The 20,836-nt window shown below is 56.2% G+C and overlaps 1 protein-coding gene across 1 annotated transcript in view; it reads left to right on the top strand.

Moving 5' to 3' along the window:
• Nucleotides 1–498: 498 nt before the first annotated feature.
• Nucleotides 499–20,836, top strand: part of LOC137311619 (plexin A3-like) — a gene marked incomplete at its 3' end in the record, with an annotated part of 195,978 nt that continues 175,640 nt past the window's right edge. The window contains exon 1 of the mRNA XM_067978717.1: nt 499–684. Within this exon, the coding sequence (XP_067834818.1) occupies nt 499–684 (186 nt within the window). The remainder of the gene's footprint in view (nt 685–20,836) is intronic.

Raw genomic sequence — 20,836 nt, 5'->3', positions numbered from 1 at the left:
GGCCGCCAATGGCAGAGCGATGGGAATGGGGGGATGCGCAAGAGGCCAGAATTGGAGGAGCGCAGAGACCTCGGAGGGTTGTAGGGGCTGGAGGAGGTTACAGAGATAGGGGGGGCGAGGGCCATGGAGGGGATTTGAAAACAAGGATGAGAATTTTAAAATTGAGGCGCTGCTGGACCGGGAGCCAATGTAGGTCATTGAGCACAGTGGGTAATGGGTGAACGGGACACGGTGCGAGTTAAGTTACGGGCAGCCGAGGGCCCTGCTATTTTATCACCTTTCCTTCAGCATCACCTGTTGTTGGTTCATCTTAGAATGAAGTTTAAAGTCCCACATAAGGAGATATTAGGACAGGTGACCAAAAGCTTGGTCGAAGATGTCGGCTTTAAGGAGCGTCTTAAAGGAGAGAGAGAGAGGCGGAGAGGTTGAGGGAGGGAATTCCAGAGGCATCTGAAGGCACGGCCGCCGGTGGTGGGGTGAGGGGAGGGGGCGGGGGGGATGCGCAAGAGGCCAGAGTTGGAGGAGGCGCAGAAATCTCGATGGGCGGAGGAGGTGACAGAGATAGGGAATTTAAGGACCGACTGGAAGCTTCAGGGTGGGAATGGGCGAACCAGGGTTTTGCTGAAGGGAGTCGTGACAGCAAGGCTGGAGACAGATGCTGACAAAGGAGAGGATAGTGTTCGCGTAAGCAGATGGTGAGAGTCGGAGAGCAGGGTCAATAAGCCTGCCCCAGACGCAGGTAATTGGCGGTCGGGGGGGGGGGGGGGCCCACTTTGGAGAGCTGTGACCTGTGTCTGCATCGACTGCACGCATTGCCCCCAGGCATCGTAACCGGCAGATGTGAGCACGGTTGATTAATGGCCCCCTCTGGTCGATAGTATAGTAAGCAGATGCCTGTATCACTTTCAGCCAGCTGCAGTGCCCCCCGCCTCCCCACACCCCACCCCTCCCCACTACCTTTGGGCCAAAGCCCCAGACAGCCCTGGATCCTCGACTCAGCAACAATCCTTTACAAAGTGTGAGAGATTGTAAGGACGAAAGGGCCCTTGAGACAATTATCGAGCAAGGCAGGGTGCTGGGGTGATGTGGTCTTTTCCTGAGACCGCTCCACATTATCATTTCCTGCAAGTATTACTCGATGAAATGAAAATCAGTTCCAAGCGCATCTCTGCCCTGTTTCTTTTTTATGGTGAACTTTGTGTTTGTTGAGGTGTTAATGTCTGGAAAGTTGATTGTTTCCCCAAATTGTACTGTCCAGTGTCACGGTGCATGGTAAAGCTCCCTCGACACTGTCCCGTCAAACACTCCCGGGGCAGGTACAGGGTTAGATACAGAGTAAAGCTCCCTCTACACCGTCCCATCAAACACTCCCAGGGCAGGTACAGGGTTAGATACAGAGTAAAGCTCCCTCGACACTGTCCCATCAAACACTCCCAGGGCAGGTACAGGGTTAGATACAGAGTAAAGCTCCCTCTACACTGTCCCATCAAACACTCCCAGGGCAGGTACAGGGTTAGATACAGAGTAAAGCTCCCTCGACACTGTCCCATCAAACACTCCCAGGGCAGGTACAGGGTTAGATACAGAGTAAAGCTCCCTCTACACTGTCCCATCAAACACTCCCAGGGCAGGTACAGGGTTAGATACAGAGTAAAGCTCCCTCTACACTGTCCCATCAAACACTCCCAGGGCAGGTACAGGGTTAGATACAGAGTAAAGCTCCCTCTACACTGTCCCATCAAACACTCCCAGAGCAGGTACAGGGTTAGATACAGAGTAAAGCTCCCTCGACACTGTCCCATCAAACACTCGCAGAGCAGGTACAGGGTTAGATACAGAGTAAAGCTCCCTCTACACTGTCCCATCAAACACTCCCAGAGCAGGTACAGGGTTAGATACAGAGTAAAGCTCCCTCTACACTGTCCCATCAAACACTCCCAGAGCAGGTACAGGGTTAGATACAGAGTAAAGCTCCCTCTACACTGTCCCATCAAACACTCCCAGAGCAGGTACAGGGTTAGATACAGAGTAAAGCTCCCTCTACACTGTCCCATCAAACACTCCAGGGCAGGTACAGGGTTAGATACAGAGTAAAGCTCCCTCTACACTGTCCCATCAAACACTCCCAGGGCAGGTACAGGGTTAGATACAGAGTAAAGCACCCTCTACACTGTCCCATCAAACACTCCCAGGGGCAGGTACAGGGTTAGATACAGAGTAAAGCTCCCTCTACACTGTCCCATCAAACACTCCCAGGGCAGGTACAGGGTTAGATACAGAGTAAAGCTCCCTCTACACTGTCCCATCAAACACTCCCAGGGCAGGTACAGGGTTAGATACAGAGTAAAGCTCCCTCTACACTGTCCCATCAAACACTCCCAGGGCTGGTACAGGGTTAGATACAGAGTAAAGCTCCCTCTACACTGTCCCATCAAACACTCCCAGGGCAGGTACAGGGTTAGATACAGAGTAAAGCTCCCTCTACACTGTCCCATCAAACACTCCCAGGGCAGGTACAGGGTTAGATACAGAGTAAAGCTCCCTCTACACTGTCCCATCAAACACTCCCAGGGCAGGTACAGGGTTAGATACAGAGTAAAGCTCCCTCTACACTGTCCCATCAAACACTCCCAGGGCAGGTACAGGGTTAGATACAGAGTAAAGCTCCCTCTACACTGTCCCATCGAACACTCCCAGGGCAGGTACAGGGTTAGATACAGAGTAAAGCTCCCTCTACACTGTCCCGTCAAACACTCCCGGGGCTGGTACAGCACGGGTTAGATACAGAGTAAAGCTCCCTCTACACAGTCCCCATCAAACACTCCCAGGGGCAGGTACAGGGTTAGATACAGAGTAAAGCTCCCTGTACACTGTCCCGTCAAACACTCCCAGGGCAGGTACAGGGTTAGATACAGAGTAAAGCTCCCTCTACACAGTCCCCATCAAACACTCCCAGGGCAGGTACAGGGTTAGATACAGAGTAAAGCTGCCTCTACACTGTCCCATCAAACACTCCCAGGGCAGGTACAGGGTTAGATACAGAGTAAAGCTCCCTCTACACTGTCCCGTCAAACACTCCCAGGGCAGGTACAGGGTTAGATACAGAGTAAAGCTCCCTCAACACTGTCCCCATGAAATACTCCCAGGGCAGGTACAGCACAGGTTAGATACAGAGTGAAGCTCCCTCTACACTGTCCCCATCAAACACTCCCAGGGGCAGGTACAGGGTTAGATACAGAGTAAAGCTCCCTCTACACTGTCCCGTCAAACACTCCCAGGGCAGGTACAGGGTTAGATACAGAGAAAAGCTCCCTCTACACTGTCCCGTCAAACACTCCCAGGGCAGGTACAGGGTTAGATACAGAGTAAAGCTCCCTCTACACTGTCCCATCAAACACTCCCAGAGCAGGTACAGGGTTAGATACAGAGTAAAGCTCCCTCGACACTGTCCCCATCAAACACTCCCAGGGCAGGTACAGGGTTAGATACAGAGTAAAGCTCCCTCTACACTGTCCCCATCAAACACTCCCAGGGCAGGTACAGGGTTAGATACAGAGTAAAGCTCCCTCTACATGTCCCGTCAAACACTCCCAGGGCAGGTACAGGGTTAGATACAGAGTAAAACTCCCTCTACACTGTCCCCATCAAACACTCCCAGGGCAGGTACAGGGTTAGATACAGAGTAAAGCTCCCTCTACATGTCCCGTCAAACACTCCCAGGGCAGGTACAGGGTTAGATACAGAGTAACGCTCCCTCTACACTGTCTCATTGGTGCTCAATGATTGTCCTGAGAGACTGTTCCATTCCAAGAAACTGCAAGGATAGTTGGAGAAGAATCCAGCTTTTTTTAAGTGCACACTCTAGTTGAAACCTGCAACTTACCACATTTAGTTGTTTTTTTTTTATTCGTTCATGGGATGCGGTCGTCGCTGGCGAGGCCGGCATTTATCGCCCATCCCCAATTGTCCTTGAGAAGGTGGTGGTGAGCCGCCTTTTTGAAGGTTCTCCCACAGTGCTGGTAGGGAGGGAGTTCCAGGATTTGGACCCAGGGACGATGAAGGAACGGCCGATATATTTCCAAGTCGGGATGGTGTGTGACTTGGAGGGGAACGTGCAGGTGGTGTTGTTCCCATGTGCCTGCTGCTCTTGTCCTTCTCGGTGGTAGAGGTCGTAGGTTTGGGAGGTGCTGTCGAAGAAGCCTTGGCGAGTTGCTGCAGTGCATCCTGTGGATGGTACATACTGCAGCCACAGTGCGCCGGTGGTGAAGGGAGTGAATGTTTAGGGTGGTGGATGGGGTGTCAATCAAGCGGGCTGCTTTATCTTGGATGGTGTCGAGCTTCTCGAGTGTTGTTGGAGCTGCACTCATCCAGGCAAGTGGAGAGTATTCCATCACACTCCTGACTTGTGCCTTGTAGATGGTGGAAAGGCTTTGGGGAGTCAGGAGGTGAGTCACTCGCCGCAGAATACCCAGCCTCTGACCTGCTCTTGTAGCCACAGTATTTATGTGGCTGGTCCAGTTAAGTTTCTGGTCAATGGTGACCCCCAGGATGTTGATGGTGGGGGATTCGGCGATGGTAATGCCGTTGAATGTCAAGGGGAGGTGGTTAGACTCTCTCTTGTTGGAGATGGTTATTGCCTGGCACTTGTCTGGCGCGAATGTTACTTGCCACTTATGAGCCCAAGCCTGGATGTTGTCCAGGTCTTGCTGCATGCGGGCTTGGACTGCTTCATTATCTGAGGGGTTGCGAATGGAACTGAACACTGTGCAGTCATCAGCGAACATCCCCATTTCTGACCTTATGATGGAGGGAAGGTCATTGATGAAGCAGCTGAAGATGGTAGGGCCTGGGACACTGCCCTGAGGAACTCCTGCAGCAATGTCCTGGGGCTGAGATGATTGGCCTCCAACAACCACTACCATCTTCCTTTGTGCTTGGTACTGGAGCCACTGGAGAGTTTTCCCCCTGATTCCCATTGACTTCCGTATATGTCATTTTGTTGTAAATAAATTTGATTTCTTCATTTAGCCCGCACCTGGCCAATTTATCGTGATTATGCCCCGTCTGTCGAGAGACTGATGTGGTGGATAATTCCACGCAGATTGCAATGAACAATTTAACGCAATCAGGATTAATTGTCAGACCCGGGTTGTCCCAGTGCGGGAAAGAGAAGAGGCAGGATTTGGACTGCGAAAGGCATGGTCCGTTTACAGAAACTGTTAATGGTGTTTGGATGAGGGAACAGCGAGCGGGTCATCGGGTCAGGCTCCAATCCATTCCTCTCCCCCGTCCCCCCACCCCATGGTTGAATAGCTTGCTGATGCTCATTGCCCAGACTCACGTGGCCAATGCCATTTGGGATAGGGCAACGAATGCTCGTGATGCAGCGTCCTCACGAAGATTGGGTACCTTGGGAAGGTCTTTCGGATGAGAGGTTAAATCGAGGCCCACCCCCCGCTCACCATCTGCCCTCTCGGGCGGTCGTAAAAGATCGCACAGCCACTACTGAAAGAAGAACGAGGCGGGGTGGGGGGTCGCGGAGTTCTCCCCGGTGTCCTGGGGCCCAATATTTAACCAACAGCTAAAATAGGTGCTTTTTAAATCTTATTGGTGCTTGTGGGATCTTGCTGTGCGCAAATTGGGGTTTGAATGCATTACACCAGTGGTTACACTTCAAAGAACTACTTCATTGGCTGTGAGGCGCCTTGGAGTGTCCCGGGGTGGTGGGAGGCGCTGTGGAAAGGCAAGTTCCTTTTATCTATAGAGCCCGTTTCACTTTCTGACATGTTAAAAATTATGAAGCCCTTTCTTTTGTCAGGCTCCCCGTTCTTTCTTAAAGGAGAAAGAAAGCCGCCTGGAAAGGGCATACGTGGAGCAAATTGAGTTTTACCCGGTGCAGCCAGCTCCCTCCCCAGTCTGTCCACAGGCATGAAGATTACACCATACAGATCCAATTCAGCGTCTTAATGCAGGCCTTCACTTTTGAGTGGTTTGGATGGCTTCGTGCGAAATCAGAGAAACTCTGTCGCAGATAACGTACCAATCCTCTTTTCCCACTTGTTAAAAGACGCCAATTTGCTGCTTCCAGCACCACGTGAATGCGAGATTATTTCTCTTGCTGTTTCTCCCCCCTCCGCTTGCTGTAAATTCCTGGCCACCCTCCCGTTAGTACCTGGCCACTCCCACCCCGCCAGCGACAAAGCTTCATCCGTGAGGCAGGACGGTCGGTGTCGGCGGGATATTTGCTGGCGAGGCCGGCATTTATCGCCCGTCCCCTGGTTGCCCCTTGAGAAGGTGGCGGTGAGCCGCCTTCTTAAACCGCTGCAGCCCCGTTGTGGTGAAGGGGCTCCCAGCACTGCCGCTAGGGAGCGAGTTCCAGGACTTTGACCCAGCGACGATGAAGAAACGGCCGATACATGTCCCAGTCGGGCGCTGATTGTGTGTGTGTGTGTGTGTGTGTGACTCGGAGGGAAACTTGGAGGTGTTCCCTGTGCACCTGCTGCCCTCGTCCCTCTAGGTGGTAGAGGTCGCGGGTTTGGGAGGTGCTGTCGAAGAAGCCTTGGCAGAGTTGCTGCAGTGCGTCCCGTGGATGGTACACGCTGCAGCCACAGTGCGCCGGCGGTGGGGTGAAATGCCGATCGAGCAACGCTGCGGCTCACCGAGTTAGCATCGACAGCACCTCCCTGCCCCGCGACCTCTATCACTGAACAGGGCAAGAGCAGTGATGCCACACCAGAGGCTGCACCCCAGCGTAAAAGATCCCAGCGGCCACTATTGGAAGAAGAGCAGGGGGGGAGTTCTCCCTCGTGTCCAATGTTTATCCCTCAACCAACAACATTAAAAAAAAAACATGATTTGTGGCCATCGCTGTTTTGTGGGATCTTGCTGTGCGCAAATTTGCTCCCGCGTTTCCTACATTACAACAGCGACCGCGCTTCAGAAGGACTTTGTTGGCTGTGAAGCACTTTGGCACGTCCTGAGGTGGTGAAAGGCACGGTAGAGACGCTGGTGAGTCCTCGGGTGGTTCTTACCTACAGGCTTTTTAATTCCGTTCGAAGCTCAGCCCTTAATCTTCGAGTCCTCGACAGTAATTCAGCTTTTTATCACTTTTGTCCGCACAGTTTTATGAAATGGAAGGCCGTGTATCAAAGCAGACGCTCGCCACTTACTGGAGCAGCTATTAACTCAACCTGGCAGGGCCCTTTTTGGCAATGCTCCTGCCTGCAGACGACAATACCCCAGGGTCTGCTGGCGAAGACAGTCATGGAACGAATGGCGAGCTTTAAAAAGAAAGTACGGACTTCATTAGGCCAGTAAGTGTAATAGTGTTAAGTGTCGGGGGAAAGAATTCCAAAGACTCACGACCCTCTGGGAGAAGGAATTCCTCCTCATTTCCGTCTTAAAGGGGCGACCCCTTATTCTGAGACTGCGCCCCCCTAGATTTAGATTCCCCCATGAGGGGGTAACATCCTCTCAGCTTCTACCCCATCGAGTCCCCTCAGAATCTTGTATGTTTCAATAAGAAATGACTCCCATTTCTCCGGCCCCTCTCACCCCCTCAGGACGTCCCAAAGCCAATTTTTATATAGAAGTGTAATGTAGGGAATAAGCTTGACACGTACACCAGCTCTAAAATGCTGGGCTGCTTCTGACAAAACGTAGTGACATTCTCCGACCAAACCACAGCTAAGCCGTGTTTACTTAACAGCGACAGGACTCTCTGGTGTTAAAGGGACAGGTCACCTGCACCACGGAGCCACCTTCAAGAGCAGAGTGCGATACTGGGAGTTACAGTGTATATTACGGTATGATGTCCCTGTCCTAATCAAATCAGGGTAAGGATCCTAATCACCCTGAGCAATGCCACGGAGTACCCGCTCGTTATTGTAACTGGCACTGAGTTGGGAACGGGAGGAAGGGAATCTCCTGACAGTGTTGAGCTATCGGTCCCACCGGCACTGCGTTTGTAAAGCCCAAGCAGTAAATCTCAGCGGGCTATTCGACCATGGGGGGTCATGGCATGAAATCCCAACCGCGTCTTCAAGGTCGCCTCAGCTCAGCTAATTCAGCCAATCATGGATCGAACCCAGGACATGGTAAAATAGTTTTCTTTAAGTGTTAGGTGCCGATCTGTCCACGGCTCAGCTGAAAGGGCTCATTAAGCCTGTGGAAGCTGGACTAACATCAGTAGAGATACAGTCAGTAACACAGGGCGCTGGGGGGAGAGGGGTTACTGAGTGACAGTGTGAGGGAGAGGGATTAACATCAGTAGAGATACAGTCAGTAACACAGGGCACTGGGGGGAGAGGGGTTACTGAGTGACAGTGTGAGGGAGGGGGATTAACATCAGTAGAGATACAGTCAGTAACACAGGGCGCTGGGGGAGAGGGGTTGCTGAGTGACAGTGTGAGGGAGAGGGATTAACATCAGTAGAGATACAGTCAGTAACACAGGGCGCTGGGGGAGAGGGGTTACTGAGTGACAGTGTGAGGGAGAGGGATTAACATCAGTAGAGATACAGTCAGTAACACAGGGCGCTGGGGGAGAGGGGTTACTGAGTGACAGTGTGAGGGAGAGGGATTAACATCAGTAGAGATACAGTCAGTAACACAGGGCGCTGGGGGGAGAGGGGTTACTGAGTGACAGTGTGAGGGAGAGGGATTAACATCAGTAGAGATACAGTCAGTAACACAGGGCGCTGGGGGGAGAGGGGTTACTGAGTGACAGTGTGAGGGAGAGGGATTAACATCAGTAGAGATACAGTCAGTAACACAGGGCGCTGGGGGGAGAGGGGTTACTGAGTGACAGTGTGAGGGAGAGGGATTAACATCAGTAGAGATACAGTCAGTAACACAGGGCGCTGGGGGAGAGGGGTTACTGAGAGACAGTGTGAGGGAGAGGGATTAACATCAGTAGAGATACAGTCAGTAACACAGGGCGCTGGGGGAGAGGGGTTACTGAGTGACAGTGTGAAGGAGCTGGATTAACATCAGTCGAGATCGATGACTCAGTGCTGTCAGCCTGCAGCTGCGTTGGGCTTTTCACTTCACAGATTGAAGTTGCTCTCAGTCCTTTATTTATTGTTTGGCACCAGTCTCCGTTTGAAGCAGTCGTAGCTCACAAGGGGAGCCTCCTCCAGCCCCTACAACCCTCCGAGATCTCTGCCCTCCTCCAATTCTCCCCTCTTGCGCATCCTCCAATTCCCTTCGCCCCCGCCATTGGCGGCCGAGCCTTCAGCCGCCTGGGCCCTAAGCTCTGGAATTCCCTCCCTAAACCTCTGCGCCTCTCTCTCTCTTTAAGGCGCTCCTGAAGACCCACCTCTTTGTCCAAGCACCTGTCCTAAAATTCTCCCCTTTGCGGCTGGCCGTCGAGTTGTGTTTGATTACGATGCGGGCCCCCCTTCAGGGTGGGGAGGGAGACGCGTTTGGAATCGCCCGCGAGGCCCGGCCTAGTCGAATAGCCCGCCAGACGCTCGCCGCCTGAGGAACGGCCGGCTGAGCGAGATCCCAGAGTGGGGGCGGGGCGTCCTGCGCCCGCGGAACCCTTCAGAGAGAGAGTCGAGGGGTGGGGGGGCTGATTAAAAAAATCTACGTCCCCGTATAACTAAAGGGTTAATTTACAAACCAGTGTTGTTGGGACTAATTATCGCTGCGGATGAGATAGGCAGCTTATCGATCTACATCTCCCGACATGGTCGTTGAAACAAGGCCATCTGGCAGGCCTGACCTGCAGCCTCGCTCCCCAGGGCCTTATCGGTCGTGGTTACAACACTAACATAATTGGGAATCTTATCGCCAGGGGAGACGACCGCAGCCAGGCCCAAAACACCCACTCTCCAAGCGGCAGGGAGTTTAACGGAGCCTCTTACGCAGCCCAGCCAACTCTGCCTTTATAGCCAGTCAGCAATTAAAGGGAAAGGCGCAGTTAATTCACGCTGATCCATAGCCGCTATAGACACCAACATCTTGCTTTTGTCCAGCCCCTTTAACGTCCCCAAGGCCCCTCACGGGAGCGTAAATCAGACAGAATTCGACACCGAGCCACATAAGGAGATATTCGGACAGGCGACCAAAAGCTCGGTCAAAGAGGGAGGCTTTAAGGAGCGTCTTAAAGGAGGAGAGAGAGAGAGAGAGGCGGAGAGGTTTAGGGAGGGAATTCCAGAGCTTGGGGTCGAGGCGGCTGAAGGCACGACCGCCAATGGCGGAGCGATGGGAATCGGGGGGATGGACAAGAGGCCGGAATTGGAGGGGCGCAGGGATCTGGGAGGGTCGTAGGGGCTGGAGGAGGTTACAGAGATAGGGAGGGGGAGGGGGAGGGCCACAGAGGGATTTGAACACAAGGATGAGAATTTTGAATTCGAGGGGTTGGGAAACATAGGAGCAGGAGGAGGCCATTCAGCCCCTCGAGCCTGTTCCGCCCTTCAATCAGATGTATGTTAACTCCACCTTACCCGCCTTGGTTCCGTAACCCTTAATACCTCTATCCTGGTAGACCAGGGATGAAGGGGCTTCGGTTTACGTGGAGAGACTGGATAAGCTGGGGTTGTTCTCCTCAGAGCAGAGAAGGTTAAGGGGAGATTTAATAGAAGAGCCGGCAGTGGCACGATGGGCCGAACGGCCTCCTTCTGTCGACCGCCCTCTCGGCTGGCCCACTGTTGGAAGAAAGAGCAGGAGGTGGGGGGGTTGGCGGGGTGGGTGGTGGGGGGAGTTCTCCCCCCGGGGTCCTGGGGCCGATATTTATCCCTGCTCAACCGACATCACTGAAGAAAAAAAACCCAGATGATCTGGGTCATTTATCGCGTGGCTGTTTGTGGGATCTTGCTGTGCGCAAATCGACGTCTGCCTCCGTCGCAACAGCGACCGCACCTCGAAGGAAAAAAAAAAGCACCCCGTCGGCTGTGAGGCGTCTCGGGACGTGGCGAGAGGCCCCGGAGGAAATGCAGATCCCTGTTTCTTGCTTTGAGGCGAGCAGCGCAGGCTGAGGGTGGGAACCAGAAGGCCCACTCAACCTTGGCCTGTTGGCCTCAAAAGGGTCCCTCGAGGGTCACGGTGAGGAGGGGCGGTGGGGTGGGGGGCTGCTGCCTGGACTGGAATAAAGCAATCCTTTGTCACAAAGAAATAGAGAGAAGTAAATTTGAGGCCCTGGGGGGCGGGAGGGGTTTCTTGATCAGCCTTGCCATTAGCTGAGGGACAAAAAGAGGAGAGATGTCTGACAGGCCCGATGCGAGGGAGTAAATCAATTGAATGTTTGAGGCGATATCATAATCCAGGAGACTAAAACTTAAATTGGTTATAACTGCCATCTGAAAGCACACAGATCACCTTCTCATCTCTAATTCACTGACAGCCAGACAGAATTATTTATGACCTGCAACAGAGAGTGAATTTTCAATACAGGCTGCCATTCTTTCGAACTACTTCTCTTTAATATTGGATTGGAGGCGGCTGACTCGCTCCTGATATAACAGGACACTTTGTTTTTATTAAACCCCCCCCCCACCCACCCGCCCCACTTCACCGACTGACCCTCCAGGTCTCAGCCCTCGCTCGGTGCGCCTCGCAGTCAGACGGTCGAGGGTCCGAGCCCCCACTCCAGAGACTCGAGCCCCGTAATCCAGGCCCCGACGCTCCCCGCCCCCCCCGGTGGCGGTGCTGAGGGAGCGCCGCACTGTCGGAGGGTCGGTACTGAGGGAGCGCCGCACCGTCGGAGGGTCGGTACTGAGGGAGCGCCGCACTGTCGGAGGGTCGGTACTGAGGGAGCGCCGCACTGTCGGAGGGTCGGTACTGAGGGAGCGCCGCACTGTCGGAGGGGCGGTACTGAGGGAGCGCCGCACCGTCGGAGGGTCAGTACTGAGGGAGCGCCGCACCGTCGGAGGGTCGGTACTGAGGGAGCGCCGCACTGTCGGAGGGTCAGTACTGAGGGAGCGCCGCACTGTCGGAGGGTCAGTACTGAGGGAGCGCCGCACTGTCGGAGGGTCAGTACTGAGGGAGGGCCGCACTGTCGGAGGGTCAGTACTGAGGGAGCGCCGCACTGTCGGAGGGTCAGTACTGAGGGAGCGCCGCACTGTCGGAGGGTCAGTACTGAGGGAGCGCCGCACTGTCGGAGGGTCAGTACTGAGGGAGCGCCGCACTGTCGGAGGGGCCGTCTTTCGGGATGAGACATTAAACCGAGGCCCCCGTCTGCCCTCTCAGGTGGATGTTAAAGATCCCATGGCTGCTATTGGAAGAAGAGCAGAGCGGGGGAGGGGGAGTTCTCCCCGGGGTCCTGGGGCCAATATTTATCCCTCGACCAACATTACTAAAAAACAGATGATCTGATCATGATCACATTGCTCTTTGTGGGATCTTGCTGTGCACTGATTGCCTGCCATGTCTCGAAAGACGGCCCCACCGACAGTGCGGCGCTCCCTCAGTACTGACCCTCCGACAGTGCGGCGCTCCCTCAGTACTGACCCTCCGACAGTGCGGCGCTCCCTCAGTACTGACCCTCCGACAGTGCGGCGCTCCCTCAGTACCGACCCTCCGACAGTGCGGCGCTCCCTCAGTACGGACCCTCCGACAGTGCGGCGCTCCCTCAGTACGGACCCTCCGACAGTGCGGCGCTCCCTCAGTACCGACCCTCCGACAGTGCGGCGCTCCCTCAGTACCGCCCCTCCGACAGTGCGGCGCTCCCTCAGTACCGCCCCTCCGACAGTGCGGCGCTCCCTCAGTACCGACCCTCCGACAGTGCGGCGCTCCCTCAGTACCGACCCTCCGACAGTGCGGCGCTCCCTCAGTACCGGCACCGGGAGGGAGTGTCGGGGCCTGGATTACGGGGCTCGAGTCTCTGGAGTGGGGGCTCGAACCCCCGACCTTCTGACTCGGAGGGGAGAGAGCGAGACCCCGCTGAGCCACAAAGAAGAGAAAAGAAAGGTGAGTAGGTGGGCCCAGAAAGAGTCTTGGTGGGTCTCCTCTCTTCTACAGCACTGCCATTCTTGCAAAATTGCTCTCTCCGACCCCCTTCCACCATGTCCTCCTCCCTCTCCCACCCGGGCAGTAATTAGATCTAATTCCATTAAAGTGCAGAGCCTGAATACTCGGAGCGGGAGGGGGGGATTGATTGATGAGGATGTCACCGAAGGTTTGCTGCTGTCCCATGTAAGCTTAACGTCCCCAGCTATATTGCTTATGAAAGGCCTCCTTTAACTAGATCAGATCAATATTCATTTAAACCCAGAGATGGACGACTTTTCTAATGGGTAGGGACTCCCGCCAGCAGATTGCCCCGGGGGGGTGGGGGGTGAGGCTGGAGGATTCCGGGAGCAGCACAATCCCCCGTCCTAATCCCCGCCGTCGGCTCAGCGGGACTCACCTCCGCCACCCCCCCCCCCGGAGTCAGAAGGTCGGGGGTTCGAGCCCCCACTCCAGAGACCCGAGCCCCCTAATCCAGGCCCCGACATTTCACCCTGTGCCAGTACCGAGGGAGCGCCGCACTGTCGGAGGGTCGGTACTGAGGGAGCGCCGCACTGTCGGAGGGTCAGTACCGAGGGAGCGCCGCACTGTCGGAGGGTCAGTACTGAGGGAGCGCCGCACTGTCGGAGGGTCAGTACTGAGGGAGCGCCGCACTGTCGGAGGGTCAGTACTGAGGGAGCGCCGCACTGTCGGAGGGTCGGTACCGAGGGAGCGCCGCACTGTGGGAGGGTCAGTACCGAGGGAGCGCCGCACTGTCGGAGGGTCGGTACCGAGGGAGCGCTGCACTGTCGGAGGGTCAGTACTGAGGGAGCGCCGCACTGTCGGAGGGTCAGTACTGAGGGAGCGCCGCACTGTCGGAGGGTCAGTACCGAGGGAGCGCCGCACTGTCGGAGGGTCGGTACGGAGGGAGCGCCGCACTGTCGGAGGGTCGGTACTGAGGGAGCGCCGCACTGTCGGAGGGTCAGTACTGAGGGAGCGCCGCACTGTCGGAGGGTCAGTACCGAGGGAGCGCCGCACTGTCGGAGGGGCGGTACCGAGGGAGCGCCGCACTGTCGGAGGGGCGGTACCGAGGGAGCGCCGCACTGTCGGAGGGGCGGTACTGAGGGAGCGCCGCACTGTCGGAGGGTCGGTACTGAGGGAGCGCCGCACTGTCGGAGGGTCAGTACTGAGGGAGTGCTGCACTGTCGGAGGGTCGGTACTGAGGGACGTCGCACTGTCGGAGGGGCGGTACTGAGGGAGCGCCGCACTGTCGGAGGGTCGGTACCGAGGGAGCGCCGCACTGTCAGAGGGTCGGTACCGAGGGAGCGCCGCACTGTCCGAGGGGCAGTACGGAGGGAGCGCCGCACTGTCGGGGGGTCGGTACTGAGGGAGCGCCGCACTGTCGGAGGGGCAGTACTGAGGGAGCGCCGCACTGTCGGAGGGCCAGTACCGAGGGAGCGCCGCACTGTCGGAGGGTCGGTACTGAGGGAGCGCCGCACTGTCGGAGGGGCGGTACTGAGGGAGCGCCGCACTGTCGGAGGGTCAGTACTGAGGGAGCGCCGCACTGTCGGAGGATCGGTACTGAGGGAGCGCCGCACTGTCGGAGGGTCAGTACTGAGGGAGTGCTGCACTGTCGGAGGGTCAGTACTGAGGGAGCGTTGCACTGTCGGAGGGTCAGTACCGAGGGAGCGCCGCACTGTCGGAGGGGCGGTACTGAGGGAGCGCCTCACTGTCGGAGGGTCGGTACTGAGGGAGCGCCGCACTGTCGGAGGGTCGGTACTGAGGGAGCGCCGCACTGTCGGAGGGTCGGTACTGAGGGAGCGCCGCACTGTCGGAGGGTCAGTGCTGAGGGAGCGCCGCACTGTCGGAGGGTCGGTACTGAGGGAGCGCCGCACTGTCGGAGGGGCGGTACTGAGGGAGCGCCTCACTGTCGGAGGGTCGGTACTGAGGGACGTCGCACTGTCGGAGGGGCGGTACTGAGGGAGCGCCGCACTGTCGGAGGGTCGGTACTGAGGGACGTCGCACTGTCGGAGGGGCGGTACTGAGGGAGCGCCGCACTGTCGGAGGGTCGGTACCGAGGGAGCGCCGCACTGTCAGAGGGTCGGTACCGAGGGAGCGCCGCACTGTCCGAGGGGCAGTACTGAGGGAGCGCCGCACTGTCGGGGGGTCGGTACTGAGGGAGCGCCGCACTGTCGGAGGGGCAGTACTGAGGGAGCGCCGCACTGTCGGAGGGCCAGTACCGAGGGAGCGCCGCACTGTCGGAGGGGCGGTACCGAGGGAGCGCCGCACTGTCGGAGGGGCAGTACCGAGGGAGCGCCGCACTGTCGGAGGGGCGGTACTGAGGGAGCGCCGCACTGTCGGAGGAGCGGTACTGAGGACCAACATCACTAAAAATAAAATGGATTATCTGGGTCGTTATCACATTGCTGTTTGTGGGATCTTACTGTGCGCAAATATGACTGACACGTTTCCCACATTACAACAGTGACTACACTTCGAAAGTGCTTCATTGTCTGTGAAAGGCTTTGGGACGTCCTGAGGTGGTGAAAGGGGCCGGAGAAATGGGGAGTTCCTTCTTTATTTTGCTCTGTAACATGTCATCTGAACATCTCCCGTGCTGGACTGTAGTCACTGTTCTCTAGGTAACAGAGACAGCAAACCCCCACCCCATATAAAGGGCCAGTTGAGGTGCTGTTGTTTTTCTGGTGGGTGTTGGGTTAAGGGATGAAATATTTTTGCCCCAGGACATCGGGGAGAACTCCTCCCCCCCTCCCGCACCCCCACCTTGCTCTTCCTGACCATTAAACACCCTCCTGAACAGGCGGGCGGGTTCGAAAGAACTCGCCCAGGCCCTAAGCTCGGGAATTCCCTCCCTGGCTGCTTCACAGGAGTATAACGACGGAGACACACACACACACACACACACACACACGTACAAACGCACAGTCATGTACACACACACACACGTACAAACACACAGTCACGTACACACACACACACGTACAAACGCACAGTCATGTACACACACACACACGTACAAACACACAGTCACGTACACACACACACACGTACAAACACACAGTCACGTACACACACACACACACGTACAAACACACAGTCACGTACACACACACACACGTACAAACACACAGTCACGTACACACACACACACGTACAAACACACAGTCACGTACACACACGCGTACAGACAGACATGCACATCGCATGGGCAGGGCCCTGGGGACGTTTTACTACATTAAATGGCGCGTCCTACCACAACCTCAGGACGTCCCAAAGTGCTTTACAGACAAGTTCTGTTCTTTCTTTAAAAAACAAAAGCGATGGCTGCCAGGGCCCCGAGGGTTCGATTACGAGGAGAGATTACATAAACCGGGTTTGTATCCCCTGGAAGATAGAAGGTTAAAGGGGGGATTTGATTGAGGCCTTCAGGATTTCGAAAGGAATTGATACTGTCGATAGAGAGAAACTTTTCCCGCTGGTCAGGGAGTCTAGGACAAGGGGGACATAACCTTAAAATCAGAGCCAGGGCTGTTCAGGAGACACTTCTTCACGCAAAGGGTGGTAGAAGTGTGGAACTCTCTCCCGTAAAAAGATATCAATTAATCTACGATCGATAGATTTCAGGCTGTTAAGGGATATGGAGCCAAGGCGGGTGGATGGGAGAGTCAGGATGCAGATCAGCCACGAATGGCGCAACACAGGCTCGAGGGGCTGAATGGCCTCCGTCTGACCCGAGGTTCCTGCGCGGTGGTGGCTTTGGAAGTAATGCTGCGGGTGGCCACTCGGCGGTGCTGTTGTCAACACTCTGCTGCTTCTGGGCTGATGCTGTGCCAGAGCAGGGCACTGAATTAAAAGGTGACCCTCAGGACCCCCGGGATGGGGGGGCGGTGGGGGGGGGGAGGGAACCAGGAGCTGGGGGGGGGCGGGGTGGGTGTCGGATCCAAACCTTGGTTCCTAATAATTATCCGCTGACTCCTGCGGCGGGGAGGTGCCAGGGTTGGACTCCCCGCTGCGATGCAATCCCGCCCCCTCCCCCCTCGGTTGAATAGCCGGCCGGCCCTCGCCGCCCAGGCTGACGGACAGAGGCAACCCGCGACAGAGAGGCCGACGGCAGAAGCTTCGGGAGAGGGCGAGGCCTGGGTTGGGCGAATGGCTTCATCGGTTCTGGTCCTGTTTCTTGCCCCGCTGCCCTCCCCCTGCCCCCCCCCCCGCACTCCCAGGAGGCGCAGACCCGTGCTGGGGTACAAGGTCCACAAGCACCAGCTATGCTCACTCGAGGAGCTATTCTTCACACACGAGCCCAGGCAGTGCGAGTGGGCCGGCTATTCAACCATGGGAGGGGGGGGTGGAGAGGGGGTGTTTCACATGTGTATATACACACGTACACACAGACACACACACACACACACAGATACACAGACGCACACTCACAGAAACACAGACACACACACACACTGATACACAGACACACAGATATACACACACACACAGATACACAGACACAGACGCACACACAGAAACACAGACACACACACAGACGCACACTGATACACAGACACACAGATATACACACACACTGATACACACACACACTGATACACAGACACACAGATATACACACACACTGATACACACACACACTGATACACAGACACACAGATATACACACACACTGATACACAGACACACACACAGACGCACACACACACACTGATACACAGACACACAGATATACACACACACAGATACACAGACACATGCACACACACACACTGATACACACACAGATATACACACACACAGATACACAGACACACACACAAACAGACACACACACACACACTGATACACAGACACACAGATATACACACACACTGATACACAGACACACAGACGCACACACACACACTGATACACAGACACACAGATATACACACACAGATACACAGACACACACATACTGATACACAGATACACACACACAGACACAGATGCACACACACAGAAACACAGACACACACACATACACACACGTGTGCACTTTCCATCAGGACTCACTAATTGATGATCAGGAGCAGGAGGCTGTGACTCACTCCCCCAACTTAGGGCCGACGAGTTCATTTGTGGTAAAGAAACAAAGACCTCAGGACGTCCCAAAGTGTTTCACAGACAATGAAGCACTTTTTTTTTGAAGTGTGGTCACTGTTGTAATGTAGGAAACGCGGCAGCCAATTTGCGCACAGCAAGATCCCACAAACAGCGATGTGATAAATGATCAGATCATCTGTTTTTTTTTTAATGATGTTTGTTGAGGGATAAATATCGGCCCCAGGACACCGGGGAGAACTCCCCCCACTCCCCCTCTGCTCTTCCTCCAGTAGCGGCCGTGGGATCTTTTACGTCCCACCCGAGAGGGCAGACGGGGGGGCCTCGGTTTAACGTCTCATCCCGAAAGACGGGCCCCTCCGACAGTGCGGCGCTCCCTCGGTACCGGCACCGGGGTCGGGCCTGGATTACGGGGCTCGAGTCTCTGGAGTGAGGGGCTCGAACCCACGACCTTCTGACTCCGAGGGGGGGGGGGGGAGGAGAGGGAGAGGGAGACCCACAGTCGCCAGCAGAGTTGGTGATTGATGCTTCCCACTGCGACTTGCTCGAGAGCCCCTTGAGGCTTCCAGTGTTACAGTGGGATGTTTTTTTTCAACCCCTGTCTCCCTGGGGCTCGCTCCATCTTCACAGCTGGACTGGGTCCCGTTCCTCCCTCCCCTGCCTGGGCTGCCCGTGGTCTCTCACTCTCAGGTCCCTGGAATGTCAGATCTTTTCCCGGTTATTTACGTCTGGCTTTGCCGGGAGGGGGACGCTTCCATCGCTTTCCTCCTCCTCACTCCTGAAGGGTCTTCCCAGGACCCGCTGATTCTTCCAGTGAGAGCCAGAGTCGGGGGTGGGCGTCACAGACCAGCCAAGCTCCATCCTGCCCTCGCCTGCTAGCCATACGTCAGCCATGGCTCAGTGGGCAGCACGCTCGCCTCTGAGTCAGAAGGCCGTGGGTTCAGAGTCCCACTCCAGAGACTCGAGCGCAAAATCCAGGCAGACACTCACCAGTGCAGTACCGAGGGAGCGCCGCACTGTGGGAGGGTCGGTACCGAGGGAGCGCCGCACTGTCGGAGGGTCGGTACTGAGGGAGCGCCGCACTGTCGGAGGGTCAGTACTGAGGGAGCGCCGCACTGTCGGAGGGTCAGTACTGAGGGAGCGCCGCGCTGTCGGAGGGTCGGTACCGAGGGAGCGCCGCACTGTCGGAGGGTCGGTACCGAGGGAGTGCCGCACTGTCGGAGGGTCGGTACCGAGGGAGCGCCGCACTGTCGGAGGGTCGGTACCGAGGGAGCGCCGCGCTGTCGGAGGGTCGGTACCGAGGGAGCGCCGCACTGTCGGAGGGTCGGCACCGAGGGAGCGCCGCACTGTCGGAGGGTCGGTACCGAGGGAGCGCCGCGCTGTCGGAGGGTCGGTACCGAGGGAGCGCCGCGCTGTCGGAGGGTCGGTACCGAGGGAGCGCCGCGCTGTCGGAGGGTCGGTACAGAGGGAGCGCCGCACTGTCGGAGGGTCGGTACCGAGGGAGCGCCGCACTGTCGGAGGGTCGGTACCGAGGGAGCGCCGCACTGTCGGAGGGTCGGTACCGAGGGAGCGCCGCACTGTCGGAGGGTCGGTACCGAGGGAGCGCCGCACTGTCGGAGGGTCGGTACCGAGGGAGCGCCGCGCTGTCGGAGGGTCGGTACCGAGGGAGCGCCGCGCTGTCGGAGGGTCGGTACCGAGGGAGCGCCGCACTGTCGGAGGTGCCGTCTTTCGGGATGAGGCGTTAAACCGAGGCCCCCCATCTGCCCCCTCTCAGGTGGACGTAAAAGATCCCACGGCCGCTATCTCGAAGAAGAGCAGCAGATATTTATCCCTCAAACAACTTCACTAAAGCAAACACTGTGGGATCTTGCTGTGCGCAAATTGGCTGCCACGTTCCCTCCAACAGTGACCGCACTGCAAATAAAAAATTACTCCGTTGGCTGCTAAGTGCTTCGGGAAGTTGTGAACAGACGCTGCAGAAATACAAGTCTTTCACACTTGCACAAACATTAGACGCAGAAACACACTGAAACGCACGCACGCATACAGAGACACGCTCACAAATGCGCGCAACAATCGTTAGACGTGCAAACAGACGCAAACTTTGCAGTAAGTGTTGGATGACCCGCAGGCTGACCTTTCCCCTCCTGAGCCCAGGGGCACTGAGGCCAATTGTAGGGACCCTTGTGACCCTCCCCCCAAGCTGAGCCCATGAAACATCCGCTGGCCCTCGGTCATGAGATTCCGTTCCCAATCGCCAGGGAAGGGCTGAACTGGCGCAACGGGCTGAAGACCCTCTTACCCTCTGTTTCGGAGCGTCCCCGCGGGGAAAGGGGAATATCGGAAGGAGGGATTTCACCGCCAGTGTGACTTCAGGCACAGAAAAGAAAGGGAGAAACCACGGCTGACTTGGATTTAATACATCGCATCGTAGAGCGATACAGCGCAGGAGGATGGCCATTCGGCCTGTCGTGCCCGTGCCAGCTCTTTAAGAGAGCTCGCCCATTAGTCCTGCTCTATCCCCGCGCCCGCCCCCCCCCGCAAATCTTTTCCTTTTCGAGTATTTTATCCGATTCCCCTTTTGAAAGTTACGATTGAATCTGCTTCCACCGCCCTTTCAGGCAGCGAATTCCAGATCAGAACAACTCGCTGCCTTAAAAAAAAAGATTCTCCTCATCCCTGGCTCTATGCCAATTATCTTAAATCCGTGTGCCCTCTGGTCACCGACCCTCCTGCCCACTGGAAACAGTCTCTCCTTATTCGCTCGATCGAAACCCCTC

This window comes from Heptranchias perlo, unplaced genomic scaffold (genome assembly GCF_035084215.1).
Source record: "Heptranchias perlo isolate sHepPer1 unplaced genomic scaffold, sHepPer1.hap1 HAP1_SCAFFOLD_372, whole genome shotgun sequence".
Classification (NCBI taxonomy): Eukaryota; Metazoa; Chordata; class Chondrichthyes; order Hexanchiformes; family Hexanchidae; genus Heptranchias; species Heptranchias perlo.
The sequence above is the reverse complement of the archived record's forward strand: the minus strand, read 5'-3'. Positions and strand labels throughout refer to the sequence as shown.